Source organism: Narcine bancroftii, chromosome 13 (genome assembly GCF_036971445.1).
Source record: "Narcine bancroftii isolate sNarBan1 chromosome 13, sNarBan1.hap1, whole genome shotgun sequence".
NCBI lineage: Eukaryota > Metazoa > Chordata > Chondrichthyes > Torpediniformes > Narcinidae > Narcine > Narcine bancroftii.
The window spans coordinates 7,801,062-7,813,739 of record NC_091481.1 but is presented as its reverse complement, the minus strand read 5'-3'; the positions used below and the strand labels follow the sequence as shown (position 1 = coordinate 7,813,739).

Sequence of the window (12,678 nt, the reverse complement as noted above, 5' to 3'; positions counted from 1 at the left end):
GGTCGCAGTGTCCTGGTGAAACGTTTCACCGTGTTCGTCACTGACCGCACCAGGATCAGCAGGGAAGACGTCCAAATGCGAAGGCAGAAAGTGAATTTTCAATGGCATGTTGTATTTCGTGGTTTTGACTACTTGAAGCATGTTAAAAATATGCCAGGAAATTACAAAAATATGGGTTATATCTAAAAAACAGCACATTATAGGACATTTTAAAGGTGATTTTCGTGATCTGCAGCCAAAAATACATAAAATATACCCACATGTGTTCAGGAAGCAAGATCTTTGTTGTCCAGTGTAATTGGGAACTTTGTTGGGGGCTCCTGGTGACTTGAAGCTAAATAGATATTACTCATTTGAACTTGACGGAAAAGTGGAAAGATCAAAAATATCAACAGACAGAGGATCTGTATCAATATAATGGAAACAATTAGCAAAAGTAGCATTGGAAACTGTTTATAAATTCAAATTAAACGAGTTCTACTTCCAATGTGATAAAGAATAAAATATAATTGTGTTCTGAGTTGAAGAACTCGAACCATAGTGATATACGAGTATACCCCGTTTTACGAAACTAGAGCGTTCCTATGAAACCTTTCGTAAGACAAAATGGCATAAACCGAAGACCCATCCACTACTACTAAAGGCTAGTTTAATGGAAGTAAAAAATCCATTCAAATTTCTTTCGGATAGCGAACATAAAAGCGAATTTGCTTAAAGCAAATATTCATAAAGCGGAAATCTTTTGAACGAAAGATTGGGCAAATTTTACATGCAAAGAAAGGATTGTTAGATGTCAAAAGATCAAGGTCCATCAATTTCAGGATGTCCCAAATCCGTATTCAACAACACTAAAGTCAATTTATGCAAGACAAGCTTCAACAAGCGGCCATGGCAAAATGATTGGATGGTACATTCTTTGGGAGAAATGCCATGGAGTGTGAAATGTTCTTGAAAGCATGATCATGATCTTTCTACGACCACGTTTGAGGGAAGATGAGGCCTCTCTAAAAGTCGACCAGCATTTGCTCGGTGGTGTGTCAGTCTGGGCTTTCATGCTCCGGTGAAAAAGAAATGTGATCAAAGTCACCTCATGCTGCCAAGCAGGTGGCAGGTCGTGCCTCAAACTGTATTTGCTGAAACAAAAATTCTAGAATTGGTACACTGATGAAGCATTGATTGCTAAAGTGAGCCTGCTCCACAGATTAACTCACAGAAATAGTGTTAGCTTTATTTATGCTCCCCAAACTCACCCACTTCTTTCCTCCAACTACACCATCTCCCAGTTGTAACCAGCCAGTCTCTTCCCTGCTCTACAGACTTTCATGCCTTCTGGATCCACTCTTCTGCATCAGGTGAGATGCCATCGTTCACATTATATAGATATTCTGCACTTCAAAATTAGCAATATTATCACCAAGGAGATACAAGAGACAGCAGATGCTAGAATCTAGAGTTTTGATCTGGAATCTTGTCTGTGCATTCCCCTCCACAGATCCTGCCTGACCAGCAGAGATTTTGTTTTTTATTAATGTTATCATTAATTGGTCTTGTCTCTTCAACTTGAGAATGTAACCTGTTTCTATAATAGCTCTTCATAATCCAGTCCTTTCATCCAGACTCTCTAAGTCAAGTGACCTAGAAATTAAGGGCATAAGGATTAGGAGCAGGATTTGGCCATTTGGACCATTGAGCTTGCTCCATCATTTAACTCACATTCAAAACCATTGCTGGTTTACTGTAGTTTTTTTTTCTCTCCACCCCATACTCTAGCCTTCTCCCCCTAACAGTTGATGTCCTTACTGATCAAGACCTATCAACTTCCGCTTTGAATTTACCCAATGACTTGACCTTCACAGCTGTAATGTAGCAAAGGCTCTTCAGATTTATCACCCTTTAGCTCAAGAAATTCCTCCTCATCTCTGTTCTAAAGGGATTTTTTTTTATTCTGAGGCAGTTCCCTCCAGTCCAAAGCTCTCCCACTACTGGAAACATCCTATTCTCATCCTCTCTATGTCGCTCTTTCAATATTCAGTCGGTTTCAATGGCTTCCCCTCTATCTTATAAACTCCAGGAAGAACAGTCCATGAAACACTCCTCCTACATTAACCCTCTCATCATTCTTGTAAACCTCCCTTGGACCCTTGCATGTTGCTCTCTTCCCCGGTTCTAGCCTTCAACTCGAAACATTAACTCTTTTCCCCATCCCTCTGACTTCTCTTCTCCATCTCTCCACCCCTTCCCTCCCCATTCACAGAGTCATCCCCCTTCCCCCTGTTGTTGGTGTGCCCTTCCTCCGTTATCCACCTGTGACCTCTTGCCTGTGGGACTACGTTCATGCCCCTCCGCACCCCAGCATATTGTTCGGGCGCCTGTCTACAATTTTCATGCCTTCCTGAAGGCATGACAACGTTGGTTCTGTATCTTTATCTTTATCCACTGTTTGACCTCCTGCGTTTCTCCAGCCTTGGGTTTCTACTTCAATCACGGCGTCGGCATACTCTCATGTTCACTACATTGACTCTGTTTCTCTTTCCAACATCCTCTGGCTGATTCCACTAGTTCTTACCTTTAATTCAAATTGCCCACCTAGAACGGCAGGAGTGTGCTCCATAAACATTTGCCCATCTGGGAGTGCTGCAGCCAAGTGTCCCTTCCAGATGTGAAAGCAGAACCAAAAAAGGGGAAGTTTCCTCCCTTTGCCAGCATGCTGGAGAAAACCAGAGCTCACAAAGCATCCATAGGAAGTAAAGGGAGGCCAACGTTTCCGGCCTGGCTCTTCCTTCACTGCTCTTTGCTTTCTATATGGCCTGCTGAGTTTCTCCAGCACGTTGGTGTAACACACTCGTCCGCAGCAGCTGCAGACTTTCTTGTTTAACTCCCTTCAATGAAGTGAGAGTCACGGCAGGAGAAGCCCTGCAGAAATCTGACAGGCAGGGTGATCCACGTTTGATCTTTTTATTGTGAGTATTTTTCTCAAGCAAATATATATAATAAAAATAAAGTATTTTTCACCCCTTCCCCAGATATTAAATAAATCATAAAAAGGCAAAGAAAAAAAAATTAAACTAAAAATTGGAGCACACATCATCTCTCCCACAACCTTAATCCTGTCTCTTCTTTATTTATCTGTCAGGACAGTTTGTATCTAACATTTCTTAAGGGGATGCATAGATCATATCTGTGCACCTCTCCTGTGCCTTAGGTTCAGCTGCCACACTTCAAAGAATGTGTCATACTTCTTCCTCAAGTTATAAGTAATCTTCTCCAGGGGAATGCAACTCCATCGTGTAATACTCAGTTGAGAGTTGGACTTCCAGGCGACCGCCATACACTTCCTGGCTTCCGACAAAACGATCTTCACAAATTGAATTTAGAGTATGGCTAATCTAAACTTCACTAATATCTCCCAGAAGGAACAACTTGGGCTCTGGTGGAAACTCCACTTTTGTAATTTTTTTAAAAAAATGTCCCCCAGGTCTCGCCAGAAGGATCTCACTTTCATACATAGCCAGATGGAGTGGATAAAGGTTCCAACCTCTACACCTCATCTGAAACACAGATCCAAAATATCTGATTCTGATTTATGTAATTCTTGTGCTGTGAGGTACAACTGATGCAGGAAATTCTACTGTCCCAGCATGCACCTAGCATTGATAATCCTTGTCATGCTGTTTAGATGCAAGTCTTCCCACCGATTTTCATTTATCATTGTACCCAAGTCTAACTCCCATCTCTCCCTTCACCCAGTTTGGACCCTCACTTTGGAGTACAAAATACATTCTAGAAATAAATTTAAATACATAGTTTGATCGTGAGAGCAGAGCAACATGCTTTGTTTGCCAGGCAAACCTTAGGTACCACCTTATGTCATTGCACAGGGAGCTTCGCACTCCTCTATAATGACCTGTAACTACTGCTGACCAATTACCAAATATCGCTATAAATACACCCCAATCCATTACTTCCATTTATCTTCAAAGCTAGCTTTTAGCCATGTGACTAAAATCAGGTTCACATAAGTATTCAATTTCAATGAATTTTACGTGGGGAATACATTTTAATTGGCAAAAATAATTCATATTTTTTAAATTTTGAGATATAGCGCAGTAATAGGCCCTTCCAGCCCATGAACCCATGTTGCCCAAATCCACCCACGTGACCAATTAACCTACTAACCCTGTGTGTCTTTGGAATATGGGAGGACACCACCAGAGCTCCCAGAAGAAACCCACAAGAACGTACAAACTCCTTCCAAACAGTGGGGGATTCAAACCTGGGTTGGTGTCTTTGTAATAGCTTTGCACTAACTGCTACGCTAACCCATGCCACCCCATAGGTAATACATCATGGCAGTTCCTTAAATTATTTAATAAGGATTAGAAATCTTTGAAACCATCATCGTTGCTTGCATTTATGTGCCATGAATAATGGAGTAAAACATTTTAAAAGAAGTATTATCAGACTCATCAAGGAATGATCAGGAAGTGGCCCCTAGCTTGGCCAGTAATACATAATGGAGTGCCATCATGGAATTACAATCAAAATCAGGATTTATTGACATGAACAAGTCATGATACTCAGTGTTTGCAGCAGCATTATCGAGCAAACATTCATATTATAACCATCTTACTGTATAAAAAAAATTAAAATAATAATGCACGAAAAGTCTTTGGTTCATTGATTATTCAGGAATCTGATGGCAACAGGGAAGAAGCTGCCCTTGTGCCGCTGAGTGCTCGTCTTTAAGCTCCTGTACCTTTTTCCTGACGGTAACAGAGTGAAGAGGGCCTGGGCCTGGGTGGTGGTGGGGGGATCTTTGAGGATGGAGGCCGCTTTTTTAAGACACCGCCTTAACTAGATAGATGTCCTGGATGGAGTGAAGTCTGGTGCCTGTGATGTCAAAGGCCGAGTTAACAACCCTCTGGAGTTTATTCTTGTCCTGAGCTAGGAAGATAGGGGTGCTGAGAGGTTCAGGGAGGAAATCCCAGATCTTCGGTAGGTGAAGCGCAATCATTGGTGATGGAGCAATAAAATTCAGAATTTTGCAAGAGGCCAGAGTGGAGGAATGCCAAGCTGTTGAAGAACTGCAGAACTGGGATGAGGCATGGACAGAGGAGAGCATGAGAAGTGGATTATCGGCAGATCAGGAGTGAATTGGGCACTGCCGATGGATGAAGGGATCCTACTGAGGAAACCAGTGCCATTTGGAGAGGGTGCAGATGGGACACTGCCCAGGAGAGCTTTAGAAATGGTGCATCAAGTAGCAGATGTAGATAATCCCCATTAACGAGAGGTTATTGGATCAGGAACTCAACTCAGTGTCAGATAGGACACCAAAGTGGAAAGTAGATTTAAGTTAGAAATGGTCGGTTACTTAAGAGTGTGAATGAACAAAGGGGCCTTGGAGTTCAAATCCATATATCTCTCAAGGTCATCATACAGATTGATAAGATAGTTAAGAAAGCCTGTGGGATGCTGGCCTTCATTGATAAGGAGATTGAGTTCAGGAGTAGAGAGGTCATGTTGCAACTCCACAAATTTCTCGAAAGACCACACTTAGAGTATTGTGATCAGTTCTGGCCATTCATTATAGGAAGGATGAGGAAGCCATGGAGAGGGTGCAGAGGAGATTTACCAGGATGTTGCCTGGATTGGAAAACAAGTCTCATGAGGCAAGGTTAGTAGAACTGGGGCTTTTCTCTTTGGAGCATAGAAGGATGAGAATAGACTCGATAATGGTCTACAAGATTATGAGAGTCATAGATAGGGTTGGCAGCCAGCACCTATTTCCCAGGGCAGGAATAGAAAACACCAGAGGACATATAAACAAGGTGAAGGGAGGGAGTTTTAGGGGAGACATCAGGGGTAGGTTTTTTATTTAGAGAGTTATGGGTGCCTGGAATGCCCTGCAAGATTCTTAGACAGGTGCATGGATGATGAAAGAAAAATAGAGGGTTACGGGGTAGGGTGGGTGTAGTACTTTTTCTTAAGGAATATATGGGTCGGCACAACATCGAGGGCCAAAGGGCCAGAACTGTGCTCCAGTGTTCTATGTACCCCTGATTGCTGTCTAACCTGAGTACCTCCAGCAATTCTTTGCTCAAGATACCAGATTTTGTGTTTCTCTTCTAGGTTATTGAGCCAGTGAGTGAAAGGATGAGGACATTAATAAAATAGGATTGATAAAAGAATGTCCACATGCAGGTTCAAACCCAAAAGGTCGACAGTTCCTTATCCCCTACAAAGATGATGCCTGGCACGCTGAGTTGCTCGCTTTTCTTTGGTCCAAATTTCAGCAGCTGGAGTCTCTCGTGTCGCAGAATAGAAGGCTTGTGAAGTGTGCAGGAGAGCACGAGCCATAGGTAACACTGGACTGAAACACAAAACTCTTCAGGCGCTGTAATTGTAGTTAAAAACATAAAAATGCTGGAGGAACTCAGCAGGTCTTGCAGCTTCCATAGGAGGTAAAGATAGAATACCGACATTTTGGGCCTGACCCCTTCCTCGAGGTACGAGCGAAAACCAGGCAGGCACCTGAATAAAACAGGATGCGGTGGTGGAGCACAGGCCATTAGGTAAAAGGTAGGAGGGCAAGAGAGGAAAGGATCAGGGTTTGCGGGGTGGCTCTGTGAATGCAGTGCTCAAGGAAAGGAGGCAGAGGGAATGGGAAAGAGATGAGAGAGAGAGAGAGAGAGAGAGAGAGAGAGGGAGAGAGAGAGAGAGAGAGAGAGAGAGAGACAAGAGCTGGAGGAAAGTAGTCATAGGGATAGGAAAAGAGGAGAGATGGTGGGGGTGGGGAAATCAGAGAGGCCGATGTTAATGCTATCTGGTGCCCAGATGGAATATGAGGTTTAGTTCCTGTGCTGTTGGAAGCTGGTACAATGGGGATATTATAAATACTCAGGATATAGGAAAAATGGAGCAATGGGTGTGAGGTAGGGAAAAATGAGATTGCTGTGGAGTAGGTTGATATAGGTTGGCACAACATCATGGGCTGAAGGGTCTGGATTGTGCTGTAATGCTCTATGTTCAAGAATGAAGGGATGGACATTTCTGAAAAAGGTAACAATATGACTGGGCTAAATAACCTGTGAAAGATGTGTTTCAGTATAAGTTTAGATTTTTAGATTTCAGATTTATTGTCAGAGTACACATATGACATCACATACCACCCTGAGATTCCTTTTTCCTGTGGGCGCGGCAGAATTACTACTAATTGGTAGTGCAAAAAATAAACTGTACACAGAGTAAACATGTAAGTAAAGAAAGAACTGTAAACAGTTAACGAATGTAAACAAACTGACTGTGCAATACAGAGAGAACAAAGAAAATCAATAAATGCACAAGTACGAGTCCTTAAATTAGTTCCTCATTGAGTTTGTCGTTGAGGAGTCTGATGGTGGAGGGGTAGCAGCTGTTCCTGAACCTGGTGGTGCGAGTCTTGTGGCATCTATACCTCTTTCCTGATGGCAGCAGTGAGACAGAGCATGTGCTGGGTGAGTCTTTGATTATTGTTGCTGCCCTCCAATGGCAGTGTTCCTTGTAGATGTACTCAATAGTAGGGAGGGTTTTGCCTGTGATGTCCCAGGCTGTGCCCACTACCTTTTGGAGGGCTTTACACTCAGGGCTATTGGTGTCCGCACACCAGATCGTGCAGCTCGTCAGCCCACACCTCTGTAGAAATTTGCCAGGGTTCATGCCAAACTTCCGCAAACTCTTGAGGAAGTATAGGTGCTGATGTGCTTTCTTCACGATGCCATTGGTGTGTGGGGTCCAGGAAAGATCCTCTGAGATGGTGACTCCCAAGAACCTAAATGTGTTCACCCTCTCCATCTCTGATTCCCCAATGATCACTGAATTGTAAACCTCTTGCTTTCCTTTCCTGAAGTCAACAATCAGCTCCATATTTTTGGTGACATTGAGTTCAAGCTTATTATCATCTGACTGCACATACGCGACCAAACAAAACTGTTTCTCCAGTCCACATTGCATACACATCTACATTTCTGAAACAGCATAGAATAATCACATGTGCAGAAAAATATAATATAAAAATTGTACTATAAACCAGTAATATGTTTCATCTGGTTCTATATGTACAATTGGCAAATTGCACTATATATTTAAGTTCAGAGTCCACTATTGCTGAGAAACCCATCGTCCCACTAATTTATCGCAGTGAGGTGCAATGTGCTGACCAATTATAGTAATCTATGACACATTAAAGTGCTATCTAACAGTTATGAATACCAAGGCAGCTCTTGTCACATATTGGTTGGTTAATTCAGGCCTCCACTGTCCAGCTTTGGAGACTCTCCCTCCGCTTGGACGGTTGGGAAGCTGGTGCACTCTGTCAAATCAGCACATTCCAAGAAGACATGCCACAAAGACAATTTCAGTAACAGCCCGATATAAGAAAGGCAAGCCCTAACCCTTCCAATCATCTTTCGTCCTCCTTTTAACCTTAACCTGTCGACTTTTTCAGACACTCATGACCTTTTGTTCAACTGACATATGTATTGAAATATAATTCTCACAAACAAGCTGTGCTCTGGTTATGTCCACCTGACCTTCTCCATCTGAGATCCAGAGCTTAGCTTCCCAGGAATAATGCTTCAGCCTCACCTTCTCCTCAGAACTTCCTGTCACTTGGCAGTCACTTTCGATGCTTGGGGTTTATTTTATCCAAGAACAAAATGCTGCTTTGCAAAAGCAAAAGAATGCACAACCTGAGCACTAATCTACACGGAGGCATCAAACAATGAAAATTCCACCATGTACCTCAATCGTAAGTGGCCATCTGAAAAATAAAAGGTCTCCTTTAGATCCATGGAACTCTGCGGTACAGAAACAGACCCTTTGGCACATCTAGTCTGTGCTGAACTATTTATTCAGCCTAGTCGCATGAATGGAGATGGAGCCCCCAGCTATGGATGGTTGTTGAGGTGACTTTGATACCCATAAAAATCACAAGATGCCTTGCCTTTAAAAAAGAAGGGATCTAAAATATTTCCTTTTACAATGGCCCAAGTGAAGCAATAAATCCATTTGAAAGTAGCTGCCCTGAATCCTATCCATCATATTTTGTAATACCAGGCTCATATTAAAGCTGTCAACTCAGAGGATTGTGAAGAAGGAATAAGGATGTGAGTGAAGTGCTTTGCCTTAAAATTAATTAGTTTAAATGTAGACATTAAAGGTCTATTGCTAAAGGCAAGTTACATTGCAAATTATGGTCATTTTAACAACTCAAATTTGACATGAATGAAAATCTAGGAAGTCATCTACTTACAGCAATGACATCACCAACAACATCTGTAGAGCTGGCGACGTTAGCAACCTCTGTACCTACATCTGTAGAGCCAGCAACATCAAGGAGCATTGCAGATCATTACACCTCAACAATGGACTTGACAGTCAAATCAGGTGTGTGGCTATTTAATGCAGTTACTTTACAGCATATACAGTGAAAAATATCATAGTATTTCAATAATATTAAATGATATTTGAAAGAGAGCTATTTTCCTAACATGTTTAAAAACAATTAATTGCATTCTATTAACGAGGTAGAAACAAAAGTTGGTCACTGGCATGTTGGGTTGAAAAGCAATAAAATGTGAACTCTGCATTGAGGTAGGTTTCTAGGGGTCCATTCCTGTAGATGGTAGGATGTCCCACGTCAAGGGTAACACCTGGAGAAAAACAGAGAAGGTGAGACCTTGGCAAACTACTTATGTGAAGATGCAGGAGTATTTCTAATGACCCTGCCAGAAAATGGAAAAGGAATGGTTAAGGTTGCTGGGTTTCATTTCTAAAAGGGCATTTTGAGGTGACTTAAGATTGCAAGACTGAGGTAGAAAATTCCCCCAGAATGGCCTCAGAGACCTAGAGTATGCAGATAAATAAAGTTTCAGGACCATTAACCAAGAGGTTCTGATGGCAGAATGGGAGCGAGTCAAAGGAACTTCCCACTTGATGTGTAGATGGCCAAGGTTTTATTGCAAGGGTATGATTTATTAATTGTCAGATTAGAACCAGAATCAGAATTTATTGTCATGAACGTGTCACACAATTGGTTGTGTTGGGAGAAGCATCACTGTGCAAACATTTCTATAAACCACATTCCAAAACAAATGAAATAGTGCAGTAAAAAGATAAAGTGAGGCACTGATCATTCAGGAATCTGATGGCTGAGGGGAAGTTGCTGTCTTTGTGCTGCTGAGGGCTCGTCTTCAGGCTTCTGCACCTCCTTCCTAATGGTACTGGCGTGAAGAGGGCATTGAGACCAGAATTGCGCGCAGTCTTCAGCTCCTGAACAGTCGCAGAGTAGCATCGCAACATGCGGAGGAAAAATGTAGAGGCTGCTGAAGGAGCATGGGATGGCTGGCAGACTCAACAGCATTCACTTTGATGCGAGGAGCCTCATGGGTAAACCAGTTGAGTTTTGCCTATGGATTAGCACTTGGAATTATGACGTTAATGCAGTCGCAGAAATGTAGTTGAGGGAAGGCCAGTCCTGGGAGTATAATGTGGTGGGCTATAGAAGTTTCAGACGTGGCAGTGGAGAACTGAACGAATGATTAGAGAGAACACAATAGCAGTATCTAGAAAGGATATCCTGAAGGGACTGTTCACTGAGGTCATGTGGTTAGGATTTAGGAATAAGGGTGAGGAGATCGCTTTGCTGGGGTTATACTTTTGGCCTCTTGCGGGTTATTAGAACAACAATGATGTAAGCAAATCACAGAAAAGTGTAAGCGTAAAAGAGCTATAGTAGCAAAGGTGCCAGAAGACTGGAGCACAGCTAATATTGCTCCCTAATTTAAGAATGGAGGTGGGGAGTAAGGCAGGCAACGATAGGCCAGTGAGTGGTAGGGAAATTATGAGAGAAAATCTGGAAGGATAGGGACCTATTTTCATTTTGAAAGGTAGAGCTGGCTTTTTATGGGGAGGAAATCCTGCTTCACAAATATGACTGAGATTTTGATGTAACAAAGAATACACTGGCTTTAGTAAGGCATTTGACAAAGTTCTGCTGAGTGGACTGGTCCAGCAGATTGAGGAACACGATGCAAAGTAAGATGGCTAATTGGATCTAACATTGAGATTGAAGGTGCTGTTCTAGTTGGAAGTCTGTAACCGTTGGTGGACCCAGGAATGGATAACGGGAGTCTTTTTATTTGTGATCTATTTATGACTTGGACGTGAATTTGGGAGGATACAATCAGAAGATTATCTAAGGTCTCGGAAGAATGTCGATCAGATTGAAAGTTGGGAGGGATGGATTTAATCCTGAGAAGTGCAAGGTGATGCAGATTTGGAAGCCAAGCTAAGATTATTTATTTGTCATAGGATCTCAAGTACAGAGAGAGCTGTTCCTCTGGGAACAGACTAACAGGTTGTCTCCAACATTCATCCAGCCAAATAAATATATTCAGTATAGATAGGGCGCTAAGGAATGTGACAGGGTAAATAGGAGTAAAGTCATCCAATGTAAAAGAACGGGTTTGTTGGCTCTCAGATTGTACAGAAGGATGAGGGGAAACCTCAGAGAAACATTTCAAATGCTGAAAGACCTGGACAGAGTTGATGTGGCAAAGATGTTTTCTCATGGTAGGGGAGTTTAGGATAAAAGGGCGTCAATTTTTTTAAAAAGTGGAAAAATTTATTTAATCGGAGGGACACAAGTCTGTGGAACTTTTGGCCACAAGCAGCTGTGAAGGTGAGGCTGTTAAGTGTATTTAAGGTAGAGATGTCATTAGTCAGGGTATTAAGAGTTACAGGGAGAAAGCCGGGGAGGATGAATCAGCTTGTGATTGGAATGGCGGAGCAGACTCGATGGGCCGACCTCTGCTCCTGTATCTTGTGATCTTACACATTCTGCAGGTTAATAATCCAATATAAAGTTCAGTCCTAACACAAGGACTTACTTTGAGAAGAAAAGAATTGTAAAGCAGACAAGCTTTTTAAATTTGCTTCAACTTGATTAAAAGACTCTCAGAAGATTGTGCACAATTCTGGTCTCCATGTTGTGAGGGTATAGGGAGATATCAAGTAAAATGCAAAAATAATTGACTAAAATGATAACAGGACTGAGCAAGATTGGACGTTTTAGAAAAATAAGTCCAATGAACATAACAGAAGACTTTAATAAGAAGTAATGTAGAAAAAAAAGTTAAGAAGATCTGTCCTTGAGCCTCCATGTTGATGCATTCAAAAAGAAGCCCGCCAGTGGCTATACTTTATGAGATGCTTGAGGAGATTCAGTATGTCACCGAAGACTCTCTCGAAAACTTCTACAGATGTACCGTGGAGAGTAGTCTGGCTGGTTACATCACTGTCTGGTATGGAGACGCCAAATCTCAGAACAAAGAACAAACTCCAGAGGTTTGTTAACTTGGCCTGCGACATCATAGGCCCCAGACTCCACTCCATCAAGGACATCCACATGAGGCAGTGTCTTAAAAAAGCAGCCTCTATACTCAAAGATCCCCATAATCCAGGGCATGACCTCTTCACTCTGCTGCCATCAGGAAGGAGGTACAGGAGCCGAAAGACAAGGAAATGAGGGGGAACTTCTTTACTCAGAGAGTGGTTACTGAGTGGAATGGGCTTCCGGGAAAGGTGATGGAGGCAGGGTCAATTTTGTCATTAAAGAAAGAGCTGGATAAGTATATG

The 12,678-nt window shown here is 42.3% G+C and overlaps 2 protein-coding genes across 8 annotated transcripts in view; one reads left to right on the top strand and one right to left on the bottom strand.

Moving 5' to 3' along the window:
- fbxo18 (F-box DNA helicase 1) overlaps positions 1 to 12,678 on the bottom strand; it is a 117,078-nt gene that overhangs the window by 27,250 nt on the left and 77,150 nt on the right. The window contains exon 22 of one of the 2 annotated variants that reach the window (XR_011347999.1): positions 9,530 to 9,692. The exons of the other annotated variant lie outside the window; for it this stretch is intronic. The gene's annotated coding sequence lies outside the window, so the exon portion shown is untranslated. Of the gene's footprint in view, positions 1 to 9,529; positions 9,693 to 12,678 lie in introns of those variants that run through there. 2 annotated transcript variants of the gene reach the window in all.
- LOC138748413 (uncharacterized) overlaps positions 1 to 12,678 on the top strand; it is a 56,467-nt gene that overhangs the window by 32,854 nt on the left and 10,935 nt on the right. For all 6 annotated transcript variants that reach the window (XM_069908561.1, XM_069908562.1, XM_069908558.1 and 3 more), the window contains one exon: positions 9,295 to 9,426. In XM_069908561.1, the coding sequence (XP_069764662.1) occupies positions 9,295 to 9,426 (132 nt within the window). The remainder of the gene's footprint in view (positions 1 to 9,294; positions 9,427 to 12,678) is intronic.